The sequence below is a fragment of the Quercus robur genome, chromosome 10 (genome assembly GCF_932294415.1).
Source record: "Quercus robur chromosome 10, dhQueRobu3.1, whole genome shotgun sequence".
In the NCBI taxonomy this organism is placed as follows: domain Eukaryota; kingdom Viridiplantae; phylum Streptophyta; class Magnoliopsida; order Fagales; family Fagaceae; genus Quercus; species Quercus robur.
In genome coordinates this window covers 17,446,155-17,466,188 of record NC_065543.1, presented here as the reverse complement: position 1 = coordinate 17,466,188, position 20,034 = coordinate 17,446,155, and the positions used below count along the sequence as shown (strand labels likewise).

Sequence of the window (20,034 nt, the reverse complement as noted above, 5' to 3'; positions counted from 1 at the left end):
TTATAAATTAAAACTTTATAGTTTCACTAATTTTCAAATTAAATCTTGAATTTTAAAAACCATACCAATTTAAAATGTGGTCTTTTTTGGGTTTGGATTGATTTTTAGGTTTGATTGAGAGTTTTGTTTGATATAATTTTAAAAGGTTAGGGTTCAATTTGAAAGTAATGAAACTAAATAATTTAATTTGTAATAATCTTAAATGTAGGTTTTAATTTGAACATTCCTTAAAGTAGTGTTTAAAATGTAATTTTAAAAAAAAAATTGAGTTTTTTTGCCCTCATGTTAGTGGCGTTTCTATTTTGGGCCATATTGTTTAAACATTTTCACTTTTATCTTTTATGTTTGAGATCTTTTTAAATTGGTTATCCTGTTTATTTTTATGAGTGATCTAACCCTTTAGTACCACATAAGCTAGCAACTAAAACAATTGGTCTAATTAAACAATATTCAAAACAATGTAGTTTAAAAAATATTAAATTATTTTGTTTTGAGCTAATTTGACTCGTCATGTTTGTCCCTAACATTGACGAATGAATGGTTGGATCATTTGTGGGTTGTAGTTAGTTAATTTGGTAATTTTCTTTATCATAAAAAGTAATCATCATAAGGTGGATATTACTATTTAAAAATTCTATCGTATATATAAAATTGTAGGACTATTTTGAAAAAAAGTCTAAAACATGAGAAACGAAAATGAAGATCTTTCTATCCAAAAAAAAAAAAAAAAAAAACGAAAATACCCCAAATATTAAGGACCACTGTATTTTTCAATTTCAAAAAGAAAAGAAAAGAAAAGAAAGGAAATTCACGAGTATAAAGTATAAACTGCCCTCAAAATTGGCGGGAATCTCATTTCCTCTCTGCTCTCTCCTCCAACACTCCAAACCCTGAGGCCTCCCTCTCCCAGCAATGAGCAGCAACACCCGCAAACGCCAGGCTCCGCCTCCGCCGCAAAAACGCTCGCCGGCGGCCCAAACTCCGAAGCACCACGCGGCGTCGCAGGAGGACGAGTTCGTAGACGAGGACTTCTACCTCGACGAAACCCTTATCCTTGAGGACGAAGAGATCCTCCGCGACATCGAGGACCGCCGCACCCTCGCTCGTCGCCTCGCCAAGTGGACCCGTCCCCCACTCTCCGACGCCTACGTCTCCCAATCTCGCAGCGTCGGTGAGTCCATTTCCACGCGCCTCTGGGGTTTTACACTTTCACTCTGCTAGGGTTTCTGTGAATAATTTTAAACTTTTTTTGGTTGTTGGTTCTCTTAGTTTTTCAGCAATTAGAGATTGACTATGTCATCGGAGAGAGTCACAAAGTATTGTTGCCCAACTCATCTGGCTCCGCCGCCATTATCAGAATTTTCGGAGTTACAAGTGAAGGTTAGCTCACTTTTTTCATTTTTGAAAAAAAAAGGGTTATTTTTACTTAATTTTCGAAGATTGATTGCTCATTTATAGCAATTTAAAAAAAAAAAAAAAGAGTTTTTTTATGAAGATTAGATTGCGGTAAAGAGGCATAAGTATTTGATGGGATTTTATAGCATTTCCAAGCAATGAAATTAGTATTTGATGGGATTTTAAATGATGGGTAATGGAAATCCTCAATCATTTGTGAATTTCTGTGTAATTACCAAATTCGTCATCCAAACACAATGTAGTAGCAGGCATCCTTCATGGAGCATAGCAATAATTTATTCAATTTCATTTTTCTAATGTTTTTGACGTCAAAGTTCATAATTTGACAGTTAAAATGCAACAATGTATCACTAGTCGATTTTTTTTTTTTTCATCTGAAATAAGCATGTAGCCAGATTTGTGCCTGGCAATGTGTGTTGTTTTGGGGGTTAGTTAATCCATGGTTTTATAGAAGTACCAGAAGTTTATGAAATGTTTTTCTGCTAAAGCTTTCATTGTGAAGCTGATTTTATTTAATCTTTTTGCCTATCTGGTAGGACATAGTGTTTGCTGCCACGTTCATGGGTTTGAGCCATATTTCTACATCAGTTGCCCACCAGGGATGGGCCCTGATGATATCTCTTTCTTTCATCAAACACTTGAGGTATTCTTATCCTGTCACTTTCTCATTTTTGTATGTTAAGTTTCCTTAACTAAACTCATTGATTTTTTACTTTTATTTTAATTTTTTTGTTTTTAAAACTTTAGTTCATTTAGTTATACTTTTCTTGTTTTGTGATCCATTAGGCAAGGATGAAAGAGGTGAATCGGAATAGCAAGGTACCCCAATATGTCCGTCGTATTGAGTTAGTGCAGAAAAGGAGTATCATGTACTACCAGCAGCAGACTTCTCATCCTTTTCTCAAAATCGTAGTTGCATTGCCAACAATGGTGACCAGCTGCCGAGGTAAACAAATTCAGGTTTATAAACACATGGGCCACGTGCGCAAGAAAATTCCATGTCATTTTTGTTTGAATGACCTACAAGCAGGAAAATTCACTTATGGTTGGATAATTAAAAATTGATCTTTAAGAACTGTTTTTCATTCACCTTCATTTCTCTTTTTAATATGGGTTTTTTGCAGAGTAATCTAGTTTTTTGGTAACAGGGTAATTTTTTCTATTTAATAAATCTAGTATGTCCTGTATTGAACCACACATATGCTTTTATTTTTTACATGTATGCTGCTCATTCTTAGTGGTGGTTTATTCATACATCTTTTACTTTCTTATCAACATGCTAAAAAATTGGCAGGAATTCTTGATAGAGGCATACAAATTGATGGTTTTGGCATGAAGAGCTTCATGACGTATGAAAGCAATGTTCTTTTTGCCCTTCGTTTTATGATTGATTGCAACATTGTTGGAGGCAACTGGATTGAAGTACCTGCTGGAAAATATAAGAAGACTGCAAAGAATTTGTCTTACTGCCAGTTAGAGTTTGATTGCCTGTATCCTTATTCATAATAGGTCATTTATCTCCTTCAGGGAGGACTGCAGTTATAAACTTATAATGCATATTGAGACTTTTGCCTGCTGTGTAGAACCTTCCTTAACAATGCTTAGGTATTCAGAACTGATCAGCCATGCTCCAGAAGGGGAATTCTCAAAGATGGCTCCATTTCGTGTACTGAGTTTTGACATTGAGTGTGCTGGTCGGAAAGGTCATTTTCCTGAGCCAAACCATGACCCTGTTATCCAGGTTCATCCTTGTCTTTAATCTTATTTTTTTTAACATACCCATACACACACTTGCTTCAAGGCATCATTTTGTTTTACATTTTTTTAAGTGAAATTCTTCATTTCTTTTTTTTAGGTGGCCAATCTAGTTACACTGCAGGGAGAGGATCAGCCATTTATTCGTAATGTGATGACCCTTAAGTCATGCTCTCCAATAGTTGGTGTTGATGTGATGGCTTTTGATACAGAAAGAGAAGTCTTGCTGGCTTGGAGGGTATGGTTATTGTCTTTACACATTCACTCTTTTACTGTAAAAAAGTTGTTTAGAATGTCCTAGGTTGTGTAACAAAAAAACACGTTTGACCTCAAACCCACTTAGTGCATTTCTCCACTTCACCTTTTTCAGTTATTCTTCTAGATTCAATGCCCATTTTTATATTCTATTTGTTGTGGATGATCAATCTTACAGTAATGTCAGTACTTATCTAAAAATAGTGTTTCCAAATTTAAAGTATTTTTTGGTAATTAATTTTCACCAATGAACACACATAGACACTCCTTGGGGGTGGAAAGCTGATTTGGGACTCGAAACAAATTGGACATAGTTTCATTTTTTGTCTGGTATGTGCTTGGCACTCTTACAGTAACAATTTTAATGTCAGATATGTTTTTTCTACAATTTTTGGACATGGTTTGGACAAAGTTAAGAAATGCCAAGTAGAATTTTAAATAGGTGAGGGAGGGCATTTTATTTTGTCTCCCCTCTCTCTTTCTCTCAAGAGCAGAAAGTAGGATTAACCTGTTTCAATCTGTAATTTTCAACTAAGATATTGTTGTATGTAAGTGAAAGCCTATGGGTTTCATGCTCATCTTTAGTTTTGTTGTTTCAACTAGGAATTATGGTGATTATTTGAATTATGTGTATATGTGTGTGTGCTTGTAATGACCATATTGTGCTGTGTCCTGTGTTGTCGATGCGTACTTTGTGGCTTTTTCATTATCATCTAATTTTTAATTTTATTTTTGTGGGAGTTACATTCTTTAAGTTATTAGTCCATCTTTGACTTTGTGATTGAAAATTTGAATATCTCTCCTTGTATTTTGTTGTTCTATTTTAGATTTGACCCTTTATTTTTGGAAAGAAGAAAATAGTCTCTTTTTCTTGAGTAAATGCTTCTATGTAGGAACAATTTGTAACGTACCTTCAACTTCTCATAGCATTGCCAAGGATTCCACCCCCCGCCCCCTCCCCCAAATATATGTTTCAGTGTTTCTCCCTTCTAGGAAGACATGGGATTGTAATATGGATAAATATATATAAATTTTGAATACTTTTGACTCACATTGAAGGACACATTCTTCTTATAGTTGTCTCTCATGTAATTACATGCATGCATATATACACACACACACAAACACACACACATTACTAATGCATGTGTGTGGAAAAGAAGAAACTCCTAAAGTCAAAAATTGATGCATTCAAATATCCTTAATAACTTCAAAGGAATCAAAGCTTTTAGAAAGTTTTATTATTCTACTTAAAAAGAGGATTCCCTTATAGCAGCTAAATCCAAAATAATAATAATTTATGATGGAAGCCATGAGATCAAGCTAACTTGAGTTACTCTAAAACAAGTTCATAGAACCCTCTTAAATTTGATCAAGAGTGTATGTTAGTTGTTTATGAATGAAACAACTACTATTGATAATGGTTTCAATATATTTCCCATAGTTTGTGCCGGTTGATGAGGTTGGGAATTTGGATGCCTTAGCTCGTATTTTATGTTGTAAGGTAGACTGTTTACCCATGTCTTATTTGGGTATGCCTTTGGGGGCACATTATAAGGATTCCTCAATATGGAACCCTATCATTGAACGGATGGAAAAAAGGCTCGTAGGTTGGAAGCAGTTATATTTGTCAAAAGGGGGTAGACTTACTTTATTGAGGAGTACCTTATCAAGCCTCCCTACTTATTATTTATCTTTGTTCACTATTCCACAACATGTGGCGGACAGATTAGAGAGGATTTAGAGGAATTTCCTTTGGGGGAGATCTAATGATGTTTTTAAATTCTCACTTGTTGCTTGGGAGAAAGTTGTGTGGCCAATGGAGGTAGATGGCTTAGGGATCCGGAAGATTGGGCTGTTTAACCAAGCTTTGCTTGGGAAGTGGCTTTGGCGATTTGGGAATGAGGTCACACGTTTATGGAGGCAAGTTATAGCTTCCAAATATGGGGAGGCCAGTGGGGGATGGTGTACTAGAGTTGTTAGAGGGACACATGGATGTGGTATGTGGAAGTACATTAGGAAGGGGGCTGAGAGCTTCTTTGGTCATGTGGTGTATGCGGTGGGTAAGGGTTTTCATATTAGATTTTGGTATGACCCTTGGAGTAGCCCTATTGCCTTGAAAGATTTATATCCGGCAATGTTTGCTATTGCTGTGGATAAGGCGGCTATGATTTTTGATATGGTTGAATTTGCATCAGATGGGGGTGGTAGAAGCTGGAACTTACGCTTCCGTCGTGCTTTTCAAGATTGGGAGATAGGGATCTTTTATGATTTTTTTGCGCATATCTCATCCAAGTTACCTAGAGGGGGTGATGATACCATGATATGGCAATTGAATCGTAGTGGTGTTTTTGATGTGCGCTCTTTCTATTTTTCATTGCCAACAGCCCCGTTGGTGTCTTTTCCTTGGAAGAGCATTTGGTGTGTAAAGGTACCTAAAAGGGTGGCTTTCTTCTTATGGACAGCTGCTCAGGGTGGGATTCTTACTATAGACAACCTTGTTAAGAGGAATTTACCTCTTGTTAATTGGTGCTGCCTTTGTCAATGTGAAGAGGAAACTGTGGATCACTTATTGATCCATTGTAACTATGCTCATACCTTGTGGAGTGAAGTCCTTCGTTTGTTTGGGGTTCAATGGGTGATGCCGAAGAATGTTGTTTCTCTTCTCTTTGCATGGTGGAATTGGTTGGGGAGGCACACTTCAAATGTGTGGAATATGGTTTCAGCATGTCGTATATGGTTAATTTGGAAGGAGTGCAATGCCTGAACTTTTGAGAAAACTGAGAGACTTGTAGACTGTGTGAAGTCTTTGCTACTTAGAACTTTGTTTGAGTGGTGCCGTATTTGGGGGTTCACGCATTGTCATTCTTTGTTTGAATTTCTTAATTCTGTTAGTCTTTCTTTTTGATTGGTTTGTATTCTTTTCAGTGTAGTGAGTTTACTATCATAAATTCATTATGCTTTTATTATCAATAAAGTTTGTTATTACCTATAAAAAAAAAAAAAAATTGATAGATTTTATATTGCCATGGAAACCTGTTGACAGAATCACATGGTAACATACTTGCTTAAAAATTAAATAAATAAAATGTCAATATGTAAATCTTATGCAAAACAATTGAAGACTTCTTAAATGAACATTTATAATTATGTTTGAAAAGGCTCCACATGCGAGGCTGTACTAACACTAGCATATATATAGTTTGAATGGGGCTCTCTATAGTAGTGGGTAATGGACATATAAGATGTCTTGTTCTTTTTTATTCATGTTTTTTTTTTGAAACTTAAGTACATAAAAATGTAACCAATCTCAAGTGGCATTTGAATCTAATTTACAGCCTTTTGTGCCTGTTTATAGTCTAATAAATAGGCTCTCTTGCAGGATTTTCTCCGTGAAGTAGACCCAGATATCATAATTGGATATAATATTTGCAAATTTGATTTGCCTTATCTTATTGAGGTAATTGAAATATTTAACTTTCTTATCGTCAATGCAGAATTTCATAGTAAATTTCTTCTCTTTGGTTATATTAGTCCTACCTTTGTATTGCTTTGTTCTGTTTTTTTTTTTTTTAATCATTTCTTTGTTTCTTTTGTTACAATTTTATATGGTGCTGAGGTTAAGGTGTACATGACCATATCTGCATTACAGCTAATTTCACATCATGTTTTCTTGGCTTATAGAGGGCTGAGACTTTGGGAATTGCTGAATTCCCAATACTAGGTCGCATCAGGAATAGCAGAGTTCGGGTCAAAGATACAACCTTTTCATCAAGGTAAACATATTACAATTGTTTTTATCATTATTATTATTATTATTATTGTGAACAAAAAAAATTAGGAACTTATTACTGTCACCCTAGTTTTGGGTTGTTATGTTTTGCCAAAGCTTTTGTTTCATTTGCTGTATTGTCTTTTTATGGTGATATAAATTTTTGCCCATACCAATCTAATTCTTTATGTACAACTTTCTATCCATTCAAATCTCATTAACCTGTATGAATATTTTACTGATACTTAATGGTTTTGCAGACAGATGGGGACCAGGGAAAGCAAAGAAGTAACTATAGAAGGGAGAGTTCAATTTGACTTGCTCCAGGTTTCGTCCGTAGCATCTGTTTGCTTAATATGCTTTACTTGGTTTATGAGATATAATTTAGATTAATGACAAATAACTTATTATGTTGTCTTTTACCACAGGCTATGCAACGGGATTATAAGCTAAGCTCTTACTCATTGAATTCTGTCTCAGCACACTTTCTTTCTGAGCAGGTAAGGTTTACTTTTCTATTTTGACTTAATATCAAGTATATTCTCTATTATTTGTTTGTATTAATTGTCATTGCAATAAATCCATTAAGATTTTGAAGGATTTGAGTGATGCCATATATGGGAAGAGTATCATGCACTTTCTTGCTTTGAGGATAACATTACATGCTCTAGTGCAGTTATTGTGTAATCCTAAACAACTTTTACTAGATGATTGTATGAACCCGAATGCTTTCTTAGCATCGTATTTATCTTGCACACTATTTTTCCTAGTATTTTCTATTCCATTCTTGGTACATGAATTGTTGTATTTAGTTGATCTACTTTCTTATGGGGATAAGGAAAAAAATTTCTCTTTAATATAGTTTATATTTTATTTTCTGAAGGTCAAGAGAGGTCTAAATTCAAATTCTGTGATATTCTTTCTGTTGAAGTTTGAACATTTTGAATTTAATCTAGATCCATTCATTCCTCTGGATGCTTTTATCATCTTTTTATGAGGGCTTTGAGTTCATTAGTGAATGAACTGTAGTAATGCCCTTTTTTCAAAATCTCTATCTCTCATTCACCTTTTAGGTTTTAATCTTATTCTCCATTTTTCATTGATGCACTGTGAGTATGGCTCCATGCTTTTAAATTCTGAATGGTTAATTGAGATTTTTACATGCCCAAACATATTCTCTTTATAAAGGAAAGGTTGGGTTAGGATCCTTTTATTCATTTTCTCATGTTGGACTCTCTTCTCTGGTTTTTGGATAGATTGCTTTCTGCTTCTTGTGCTTATACATGAGATTGTGCCGCTGAAAGTATGAATCTATATGTTACACAACCTACCAGTTGATCTTTGCTTCTTGCTGCTGCATGTTGTGCTAATGTCTAATATTATTGCATTAAAAGCATGGATTGATATGGGAAACAACTTTTCTGTTCATCTTGCTTGTGTTGTGACTTGTGCGTGTGTATGTGCATGCACATGCAAATGTATGCATGTTTTTGGTCTGTTTTGCTTAGCTCATTCCTTGTTTCTGTCATTGAAGTCTGAATCATCTAATTCTTCTTTCACCTCTGTTGTTTCCTGTTGCTTGGTTTTTTTTCCTTTTCTGGAATTAATAATTTATGTATAGTGTTTGATTATGCTGACATGGTGACACCATTTTCCTCGTGCAGAAAGAGGATGTACACCATTCAATAATATCTGATCTTCAGAATGGGAATTCTGAGACCAGGAGACGTCTTGCTGTATATTGTTTGAAGGTGCATACTCTAGCTTTTCTATATCTTGATTTTTTTCTTCCTACCTCTTGCATCATCTACTCTTATTTGCCTTATTTAAAGAATCTAAGATGTATTGGATAGCTTCAAGTATTTAAGAATATCTTGATCCTCATTGTAAACATCTTCCTTGATAGTGTTTAATTTTACTCACTTTTAACATTAAGGGTGCTAGGTTGTTGATGGAATGCATACAAGTACTTCATTAGTTCTGTAGGCTTGATATGGGGGTAGAGGAATTACCACACTTTCGATGGTGTGGTGCTTTCAGTTATGGGGTTGAAGAATTTTTTTCTTGACAGTGCTGTTTGAGTGGTCTTGTACTCTTGGAAATAGTGTAGAGCATTCGATTGTAGAATTCATAGTCTCTCTTTTAGAGCGTAATTTTAAGGAGAGCTTGACTATTCCTTCTGTACTTATACTTTTCTCTTCTCAGTAAAGTTATTACTTATCGGAAAAAGAAGAAGAAGAAAGTTGTGTGTTTTACCAAAGTGAAGAAATGTCATACCACCATGTGTCAATCACTGTTATCAATAAGTTTGTCTAGATCTATATGGGTTTTCTTGAAGTGAGGGATTATGTGAAATTTTTAGGGAGATTATCAACTGGACCTAAGCTAATTTAGTTCTCTGTAGATTTATGAAGGTAAATTTTGGTGGTATGATTAAAGTGAGGCATGATTTGTTCCTTGTCCTTTTGTAGAGAGGTTCACCAAGAATAAGCTGCAAAAATAGCAGGATGAGGTGCCTGGTTATGCAGATAAAAAGTCTCCTTAAGCATCTTTTATTATCATGCTTGATCCTCTTTTACTCTATATTCAATAAGGTTTGCTAATAATTTATATTCTGTGAGTGGAAGATGTTTTTTTAGGCATCTCAAACACTTTTATTTGAGCTTGTAACTAGTCGCAGACCCATGCGATGCATGAGAATATATAATTATTTTGTAATGTAGTATAATATATAATTTATTTTCTAAAATTTATTGAAGATAATTTGTTCTCCACAAAATGGAATTATTTCTAAAGTATTTTCCATCTTTTATCTCTACAAATATATCATTCTATTATTTTGTTTTGTTTTTGTTTTTTGTAGTAACTTGGGTGTGTATGAGTGATATTATTCTTTTTATTTTATTTTTTGAAGTGGTCTATATTCTTCAAATTTTTGTCATAGTGTGTTACGATTTCCCATTTTTTTTGTACAACTAAACTTTTTTAAGTTTCAAATTTTTCTCATTCTCTTAAGAATATTATCATGATAATCAAACCTCATCACAAATTTACTATTGATATTGCTCAAATAATTGATAGACATATACAAATACATAGCCATGTAGATTATATTTTTATATAAACTCAAATTTGCACTTTGAAAATATGTAAGAATCAATTGAAACCAAAACTATAAGATGGAAAGAGCGTACATGTGATGGGGAACACAAAAACACACCACCAAAATGTATCAGCCCAAAATAGAGATTAAAAAAAAAAACACAAATTTATCAATTAAAGTAGAGTTGCAAGAAAGAATAAAAGAGAGAGAGAGAGAGAGAGAGAGAGAGAGAGAGAGTATTCACCTTTTTGTGTGGGAAAAACATGAATTGAATGAAAGAGAGAATAGCAAATTTTTATAGTAAATAAAATGTGGAGAAGAGTCAAAATAAAAAGAAGATGAAGGGATGAAGGAATTGTAACATTAAGGTTTAGAGTAATGTGGAGATAAAAATGTAAAAATGAGGAGCAAATGTTGGAGGAAGTATAATTATAAGATGAGAAATTAATAAAGAGAAAAGTAGTTAAAAAGGAGAGAAAATATTAGAAATAGGTCGATGATGCTACGCTTCAACTTTTAGATATATATAGATTCATATTTTCTTTTAACAAGTACTCACAATTTAGTGCATTGGTATCTGAAACCACTCCCCCCTCCCCCTAAAAAAAAAGAAACTGGTATATCTGTAATTATTATGACTTATACTTTCCTTCAGGGGGTGACTGCTGCATTTGCATTGCTAATGGATCTGCTCATAGATGTCCTTGCTTTGCTACATATTCTGATAGACTTTAACAATATTTCAGTATGGCTTTTTTTGACTTCTTAATACATGAATTGCTTCTTATATGAGGAATAGTATTTCAAGGTAAAATTCTATTTGCTCAAACTTATGTCAGAACCTCCCCAATTTGTGATGCAAAGCCTGTATATTTTTCCTTGAAGAAACTGGAGAAGACACCCTAAAAGTTCATAGAATTGATAAAGGGTGCCTCCCTCTTTCTCTTAGAATTTTCTTTCTGTCAATTATTTCATCTAATTTTGGGTAAAAACTTATATGAGCCAATCAGATCCAATATACAGTTTGCATATTTGAACTAAAAAGCTTCCCTGAAAGAAACATCAATTGAATATCATTCATGCAATGAGTCTCTCTTTTGACTGCAGGATGCTTATCTCCCACAGCGGCTTTTAGACAAATTGATGTTCATCTACAATTATGTGGAGATGGCTCGAGTAACAGGTGTTCCTATATCTTTTCTTCTTTCCAGAGGGCAAAGCATCAAGGTTAATATAATACTCTCTAGCTTATGAATTGTCGATAAATAAAAATTTCTCAAATATTAACCCATTCTTTTTCAGGTACTTTCTCAACTTCTTAGGAAGTCAAAACAGAGAGGCCTTGTTATTCCAAATGTCAAACAGGCAGGATCTGAACAAGGAACATATGAAGGTGCTACTGTAAGTTTGAAATTCTAACCTTTATGTTTGAGTTGTTTTATGATCTGCAATTATTAGTAGCAGTGTACTGTATCATCGTATGTGCACTATTAAACAACAATTAGGCAGTGAGTTGCAGGTTTTATCTCTTTTGAACTTGACTGGTCATGTTTAGGTTTTAAAATGGAATTTTGTGTATGGGTATTGTAAAGTAGTAATCATATTAACTTGCTTTAGAGCTTCACAAAATGATAAATCTTAAGTGCATGTCTGAAGCTCTAGATTATGTCAATATGGAATTGATATGCATATTGCATGTTTAGTGGACTACAAAATTTTGATTTGTTGTCTCACAATGTTTTTATTGGCTTCGTTTTCTTTGTGCATTTTGATAATGATAAAACTCTAGTCATAAACTTTAGGCTTTCTTTTTTAGCGTAATTATTCTCTTCAAAATGCAGGTTTTGGAGGCAAAGGCAGGATTTTATGAAAAACCGATTGCAACATTGGATTTTGCATCATTGTATCCATCTATTATGATGGCCTATAACTTATGTTACTGCACTCTGGTGATTCTCAGCCATTGTTTTTATTTTCCACCATATTCTTTTTGTTTGAAAACTAGCCTATTTGATATAAAATTAGCTCTAATGTAGAAGCTTTAAGGAGCAAAATTTTATCTTTTATGGTCTTTGTGAAGGTGACACCTGAGGATGCTCGCAAACTCAATCTTCCCCCAGAATGCGTCAACAAAACCCCATCTGGTGAAACATTTGTTAAATCAAACTTGCAGAAGGTTAGGAGTTTTATTTATTTTAAATAATTTTATTTTATCATTTGCATATATATAATGGTAGACATAACTAACTTATAGAAGTTGATGAATTTCTATATCATTTCATGCCCATAATTATGGAATAATGAGAATGTATCCTGATATAATCTCAGGGAATACTTCCTGAAATTCTTGAAGAACTAATAACAGCTCGTAAGAGAGCAAAAGCAGATCTGAAGGTAATCACATTCTTAATGTTTGTTTCTGCCGTCAGTTTTATAATAGCTGTGAAATCATCTAGTTTCCAGTTTACTTTAATACTTCTTGGCCTTTTGTGCATTTATATTAATAATGTTTTCTTTCTCCTAGGAAGCAAAAGATCCACTTGTGAAGGCTGTACTTGATGGTAGACAGCTGGCCTTGAAGGTAAGCTTTGCACTAAAAATTTATTAGCTTTGGTTCTCTAGGGTATGTTCAAGTGCTGACTATTCAAGGATGGAATTACATTGGTTCCTTATTTATTTTTTTCATTGTTTTTCAGATAAGTGCAAATTCTGTGTATGGATTTACAGGAGCTACTATTGGTCAGTTACCTTGCTTAGAGATATCTTCAAGTGTCACAAGCTATGGTACAGTTCTGCAAAAGTAGTTATGATTCATTGTTCTTGCTGTATGATAAATTTTCTTTAGATGAGTTGAAACATTCTTTGTTTTGGGTTCCTATTGATTGCATGTGTTTACTTCTGTATAAAGGTCGAGAAATGATCGAGCACACCAAAAAACTAGTGGAAGATAAATTTAAGATGCTTGGGGGTTATGAACACAATGCTGAGGTATGTCATGCAGAATTCTCTTTTCAAGTGGTGTATAAATGCTAAACAAGGCTTTGCATGGTATGGCTGTAGATGACGCAGCTTAGGTTCCTGGTGTCTCCTATATAAGCTAATTCAATTTTTTTGTAGGATAGAGTTAGCCAAAATAAAAAAACTTTGTAGGAAATGATAATCAGCTTAAGGTTATGGCTTCCATGGCCTTATCAAGTGCAGTATCTATGTTAGCTATTTAGTATGTTCTTACCAAAATTTTATAGTTGCCTTAATCGATTGCCATTTTCTAGTAGTGCTCTTTCATATTCCCTTTTGATTTAGGAACTCTAGGATAATCAAATGGTATTGTGCCTTTTTGTCTGGAATCATGTCTTATTTTTTTTATTTATTTATTTTTTTGGTGTGTGTGTTGGTGTGGGGGGGTGGGGGGTTCAAGAGTTTTCTCAGCCCTTGTCAGATGAGCTGCTCCAGAGCTGGTGTTAGGCATCCTTGTTCCAGGAGGGAAGAAGATGCTCTTGATTTTTTGGTTCTTTAATGGTGTATCTGAGATAGGAACTCAACAAATATTTGAGTGAAATGATTATGATAACATTAAGGTTTTGATTTATGAAAATGCTGCTCTTCTTGGTTTTAAATGATTATGTGGACCATAGAAGGCTGTAGAATCCATCTTAGCTTGGAGCAACTTTTTGTCTTTCTCGGTCTTTGCTAGTGCTTGCTATTTATACACTGTGTGGGAGAGAGAGAGAGAGGGGGGGGGGGGGGGGGGGTGGTTGTCTTGTCGTGCTCCTGACTTCATATGGTTCATAATGAACATCAACTAATTGCCTCACTGTATTTATTTTGGGATCTGAAGTTTTACAGTTTGAATGCATGATTGACATCATTTTTATAATATGGATATGAATTTCTACGATCCCTAATTTTATTAGATAGTTATTATTTCCTATCCATATTTTTTTTGGCTAAATTCATAATGAACATCAACTAATTGCCTCACTGTATTTATTTTGGGATCTGAAGTTTTACAGTTTGAATGCATGATTGACATCATTTTTATAATATGGATATGAATTTCTACTATCCCTAATTTTATTAGATAGTTATTATTTCCTATCCATATTTTTTTTTGGCTAAAATTATTTCCTATCCATTATTTGCATATATTATTATTACTATTATTATTGTTGGTTTTTTGTCATACCTTGTTATCTTCAAAAATTGATTGAAGTAATAGTAATTTTATTGTATCAGGTTATATATGGGGACACAGATTCAGTTATGGTACAATTCGGTGTTGACAATATAGAAGCAGCCATGAACTTGGGGAGAGAAGCTGCTGAATATATTAGTGGAACTTTCATAAAGGTAAGGCTTTATAATTACTGTACTAGATCTTGAATCTTCTTTTATTCTATACTCATATATGTATATCTTATTTTGCTTCTAGTTTGTTCTAATAGATTCTCAATTTCTATCTCAAAATAATATATTAAATACTAAATAGTTAAGTAGCTATTGTGAACAAATTTATTAATTAAAAAATTGTAACACTCACTACAAAATTATAAATTATCGAAATATGGTATTTTTAATGTACTTTATTAATAACTAATAAGTACAATGTTCAAAGAAATAATTGGTTCATTGAAAGAACTAAGTGGAATCGTTAACGATGAGAAGATATCTGATAAAACTTCAATGAGATAAATTAATGTAGCAGAAATTTTTTTATATTTAATTAGTATAATCCATATATGCCTTTTTAGTTATGAACTTCTAGAATTGCCCTCTTTTAAAAATAACAAAGCAAGTTTCATGGCAAACAAGGGGTTACTTGGGGTATTAAAAAAACAATGCTTTGACTTTCTAAGGACAAAAATGTAAAGTGAGATACTCATTTTTGGGAAAGAGAAAGTAAATGACTTTATGGTCCAATTTTCTTGTATGATTATATTTGTGACGAATTCTTTTTTTATCTTTGGTGTTTGGGTTCATGAAGCCGATCAAGCTAGAGTTTGAAAAGGTTTATTATCCATATCTTCTGATTAGCAAGAAGAGATATGCTGGTTTGCTGTGGACAAAACCGGAAAAGTTTGACAAAATGGATACTAAAGGTAAAAATAGGAGTTCATTATCTATATTTGCTTCTCTACATTTTTTCATATATCATACATGTCTATTTTTCACTGCTGATTTTTCTTTTGGACAGGCATTGAAACTGTCCGAAGAGACAATTGTTTGTTGGTCAAAAACCTGGTAACTGAGTGCCTGCATAAAATACTCATTGACCGAGACATCCCTGGGGCAGTCCAGTATGTCAAGAATACCATTTCAGATCTTCTTATGAACCGCATGGATTTGTCACTTTTGGTTATCACTAAGGTAGTGCTCTTTGATTCTTTTTGGATTATTTTCAAAAGGATCAGGTTTCTGTTATGCCTAGTGTAACTTTTTGTAAATGTTATCACTTAACGATAGAATTCATATTTTGGCAATCCCACTGATAGATTACATGTTTTCTGTGTTAAATATATACATCAACTTCATGTTAATCAGATGTCATTTACTATCAAATTTGCATAAATCCATATACTTGGTATATTTTAAAAATGCACTTTGTCTCTAAATAATAATCTATTTTTATTTTTTTTGGTTGTCTCTAAATAACATTCCATTGTTAAAAAATTGTAATGAATAATTTTTTTTACAATTCCAATTATAAACTTTGTCAACTGTTTGTTACAAAATATATGATTATTTTTTTCAATTTTCAATGTGAAAGTAAAGGGTAATGGTGGAAAGTTAAAATGTTGAGGTGGGGGGAGCCTTTGAAAAAAAAAAAATTTCATAAAACTTGTGCATTTTGAAGCGGGACTATTATCATAAAGAGGGTAAAAGATTTCATTCACTTAATAGATGCAATCGTGGCAAGCATAGAAGTTTTTTCACTTCATGTTAATCAGATTTCATTCACATTATAGGTAGTATCAAATCCATCGGTGAGATGGGTTTGTCAAAATACTCAGCCAATAAAAAGTTTTTTAGGGCATAATTACTTTGTACCTGTACTAACATTTTTTTTTTGTCAGGGTCTGACAAAGACTGGAGATGATTATGAAGTAAAGGCAGCTCATGTTGAACTTGCTGAGCGCATGCGCAAGGTTTGTGGTGCCTTATTGACTTTATCGCCCACTTCATAGTTCATCTGGCCATTAAAATTTCTATTTGACATTTTTGCTAATAGCGAGATGCTGCCACTGCTCCAAATGTTGGGGATCGAGTACCTTATGTCATTGTTAAAGCCGCAAAAGGAGCCAAGGTATTTTTTTGGTGCCTCATTTGTTTATTTTTTTTTGGGGGGTGGGGGGTGGGGAGGGGGGGGGGGGGGGGGTGGAGATGGTTATACTTTACATGGTTTATCAACATTAACTAATAATTGATAATCAGGCTTATGAGAAGTCAGAGGATCCTATCTATGTCCTAGAGAATAACATACCAATAGACCCTCAATACTATCTTGAAAATCAAATTAGCAAGGTTAGTTTTCTTTGTTGTACTTTGCATGTAGTTTACAGTTTATGATGCTTTGGTTTACATACCTAATAAAACTAAGGTTCATGTTACAGCCACTTCTAAGAATTTTTGAGCCCATTTTGAAGAATGCTAGCAGAGAACTTCTCCATGGAAGTCACACAAGATCTATATCTATCTCTACTCCCTCAAACAGTGGCATAATGAGATTTGCAAAGAAGCAACTCACTTGCATTGGCTGCAAAGCTCTAATTAGGTATAATTTCTGTTGCTTCACTGTTTATGTGTTATCATGGTTCTGCTAGTGCTAGGTTGAAAGTTTTATTGGTGAATTCAACATACTGACTATACAGGATTTTTTTTTTTTTTTTTAAGTGCTTGTATTGATTGTTGCACTGGAGATTTTTCCGTAAGAGTTATTTCCTGTACTCATGCTGATTGCTGATTAGTAAGCCTACAAGTTGTGTGAAAAATTTAATTAGAAACAAATGGTAATCATGGAAGCTTCTTTTAGATAGAAATTATAGGGAAAATTTGCCAATAATAGAAAATTTTCTGCTGGGAATGATTAGTGCAGATTGTTGGGATGGTTGGCAGGGCCATGAAAGCTGTGATTTATGGGCACAAACATGAGTTTTGTGTTTTGACAAAGATACAGGGCGTCAGTCACCACAACTCAAAAAAGAAGGAAAACAAGTTTGAGTTATTGTTATATCTAAAGAACATAGAAGTAAAACAATGTCTGGGTAGGATTACCTAAGAGATCTTAGATTTTGTAAGAAGAACCAACTTTGAGAAAATTTGAGTATAGAATGAGGTGTTTAGCTCAGTTGTTATGGCTTTTCTAATGCTCACATACATAGAAGATAATCAATCATTGAGAAATGAGAATGTGCAATATTTTGTTGACCATATAAACCTATCAAAAAGTACGACATTGGGTTTGCCAATGAGCTCTAGCTCAAATGGAATCTCCTCCCCATATAAGTGCAAGGTGGAGGGTGAGGTTATGGGTTTAAGTCCCACAGGGTGCATACATAACTTACCAATCAAAGAACGTAAGGGCCGTAGGGCACTAGGTTTGTAGTGGTTGAATGGTAGGAAAATTTGGTAACATTTAGGTTGCGTTTGGGATAAGCTTATATTGGGCAGTTTCTTTTATTATTTAGTTTATTTTTGCTAAATAGTAAAAGAAGTTGAGTCTCATTGCACTTTTTGTTACTATTTATGAGTCTTATTGTACTATTTTAGCTAACTTTTAATTTTACCTACAGTACTTTTAGCAAAAAGTTTTCAATTTCAGCTAAATAAACTGTTCTCAAACGGGACGCTCAATGTCTAAATAATGCTTGGTATAGTCTGTACACATCTTATTGTATAAAGAGCCTCATACTATTTTATTGGGTTGTTCTGGACCAGTGATAAAGACCGAACGCTCTGTTCACACTGTAAGGGTCGAGAAGCCGAACTTTACTGCAAAACAGTGGTCAATGGTATGCATTTGGATGTTTTAATCATGTTCTGCTGTTAAATGAATTTTTATTTTTATATTTTTGTAAATACTGGAAGAAACAAGTGACTTACTACTGGCAACAATGAATTATTGAGTGCTCGCAGTATCTGAGCAGGAGATGCTTTTTGGGAGGCTGTGGACACAGTGCCAAGAGTGCCAAGGCTCTCTTCACCAGGATGTGCTCTGCACAAGGTATTATTGTTTCCTCACTTGTATGTGGTAGTAATCTCTTATTTTTTTCCAGTGGGATTTCCTGGAAATATTTGCTTATGAGTTGGCAGTTATTGCAATAAATTATTTCCAATTTTGGAGTATGCAATTTTTGAAAAAGCATGATAAACACCCCCCCCCTCCTTTAACTCTCTTTTTCTTGGAATTTGTCTGTGCTCTGCATATTTGTCAGTGGGCTATCCTGGTGTGACATTCTTTTATTGTTGCATTGGCCTCACATATTTTACTAATTGCCTATGTTTCTCAGCTTGTTTTTGTGTTTTACTTATTTATTCAGTCGGGATTGTCCAATATTTTATCGGAGAAAGAAGGCACAGAAAGACATGGCTGAAGCCAAGCTGCAATTAGACCGGTGGAGCTTCTAGGATTGTTCCAAGGTTGGTATATTGCTCCCCTCCTATCTATTGGTTCCTGAAAAGGGTTATTTTCTAAATAGGGCCGATTTGAGTTGAACCTGGATGTTTTTCTCATGAGTAACTGAAGAGAGTGGAAGTTCTGAGTAATGTGAAATGGAAAGGCACAATTTCTTGTGATAGTGTCGACCTCTTTTAATGGTGTGTCAAGCATTGGCTATAGGAGTTTAGGACTAATTAAATTTCTGGAGTCATTTTCTTGCCGATTCCATTCTGCTAGAAGGAAGAGACCAGGAAAGACAAACTCTAAATTGGCTAGGTGAACTGGATCTGGTGGTTCTGGCAGTTGAGAAGACTGACTGATGTGTAGATACAGCCTTTCCCAGCATGCTGTTCATTTATGCCAGCTACTGTTTATACTAGCTCAATGCATTGGAAGGCATGCTGATAGATTCGTAGAAGTGCTAATTTGTAGTTGAATTCCCAAAAATGTGGATGAGTTTTGTAACATGATTTACCTTTTTTGCCATTTTGTCTTAAAATCAAGACTAACATTATGTAATGTTATCTCTCTCTTCTTTTTTCTTGGCTAAAATGTAAACATTGTCTTAAGCAGCTATGATTTGGAAGCTATATAAAATCTTAGGTTATGTTTGGTAATGGTTTTTATTTTCTGTTTTCAAAATCCTGTTTTTGGGAATATAAAGAAAAACAATTTTCTTGTATTTTTGAAATAAAAAACATGTTTGGTTAGTTGAAATTAAAAAGATAGTTTTTTGAAGGAAAAAAAAAAAAAATACTAAAATGTGTTGTTACTAGGATTTGAATTCTAATGTTAACTCATGAAATGAGATAGATTCATTAAATTAAATGTGTTTTCATTTACTTTTGAAAATTAGAAACTCAAAACAATTTTTTAAATGTTTTCAGTTTCTTTTACAAACTGAGTTTTAAGAACAGTTTTTGTTTTTTTTATCCATTTTGGGTTGCCAAACAAGTTTTTTAGTCTCAAAAATAGAAAATTATTTTTGGAAACAGAAAATAAGGGGAAAAAACAATTACTAAACATATCCTTAATAACTATCTAATTTTTTGTGAGATCAAATTGATCATTGATTCT

At 33.8% G+C, this 20,034-nt stretch overlaps 1 protein-coding gene across 2 annotated transcripts; it reads left to right on the top strand.

The window, feature by feature from the left end:
* Positions 1-859: 859 nt before the first annotated feature.
* On the top strand, positions 860-19,574 carry LOC126702597 (DNA polymerase delta catalytic subunit). 2 transcript variants are annotated; one of them, XM_050401339.1, is made up of 31 exons: positions 860-1,171; positions 1,270-1,380; positions 1,953-2,059; positions 2,203-2,362; positions 2,711-2,906; positions 3,022-3,157; positions 3,272-3,409; positions 6,809-6,886; positions 7,111-7,202; positions 7,459-7,525; positions 7,627-7,698; positions 8,863-8,949; positions 11,409-11,528; positions 11,604-11,702; positions 12,143-12,250; positions 12,382-12,477; positions 12,630-12,695; positions 12,826-12,882; positions 12,998-13,085; positions 13,210-13,289; positions 14,538-14,651; positions 15,286-15,400; positions 15,496-15,668; positions 16,376-16,447; positions 16,531-16,605; positions 16,734-16,823; positions 16,913-17,073; positions 18,237-18,310; positions 18,435-18,522; positions 18,839-18,938; positions 19,195-19,574. In XM_050401339.1, exons 1-30 carry the CDS (start codon positions 913-915, stop codon positions 18,924-18,926), a joined length of 3,267 nt encoding a protein of 1,088 aa, XP_050257296.1. In that variant the 5' UTR covers positions 860-912; the 3' UTR covers positions 18,927-18,938; positions 19,195-19,574. The 2 variants fall into 2 exon arrangements, with proteins under 2 accessions (XP_050257296.1, XP_050257295.1); XM_050401338.1 differs by having other exon boundaries at positions 18,839-19,574.
* Positions 19,575-20,034: the final 460 nt, after the last annotated feature.

What these genes read in the sequence shown, in the direction of transcription:
- LOC126702597 (XM_050401339.1), top strand. Translation starts at nt 913, where the DNA reads ATGAGCAGCAACACCCGCAAACGCCAGGCTCCGCCTCCGCCGCAAAAA. An exon ending in AAGTCTTGCTGGCTTGGAGG is followed by an intron (nt 3,410 to 6,808) that starts GTATGGTTATTG and finishes GCTCTCTTGCAG; the next exon opens with GATTTTCTCCGTGAAGTAGA. An exon ending in AAGCCGCAAAAGGAGCCAAG is followed by an intron (nt 16,606 to 16,733) that starts GTATTTTTTTGG and finishes ATTGATAATCAG; the next exon opens with GCTTATGAGAAGTCAGAGGA.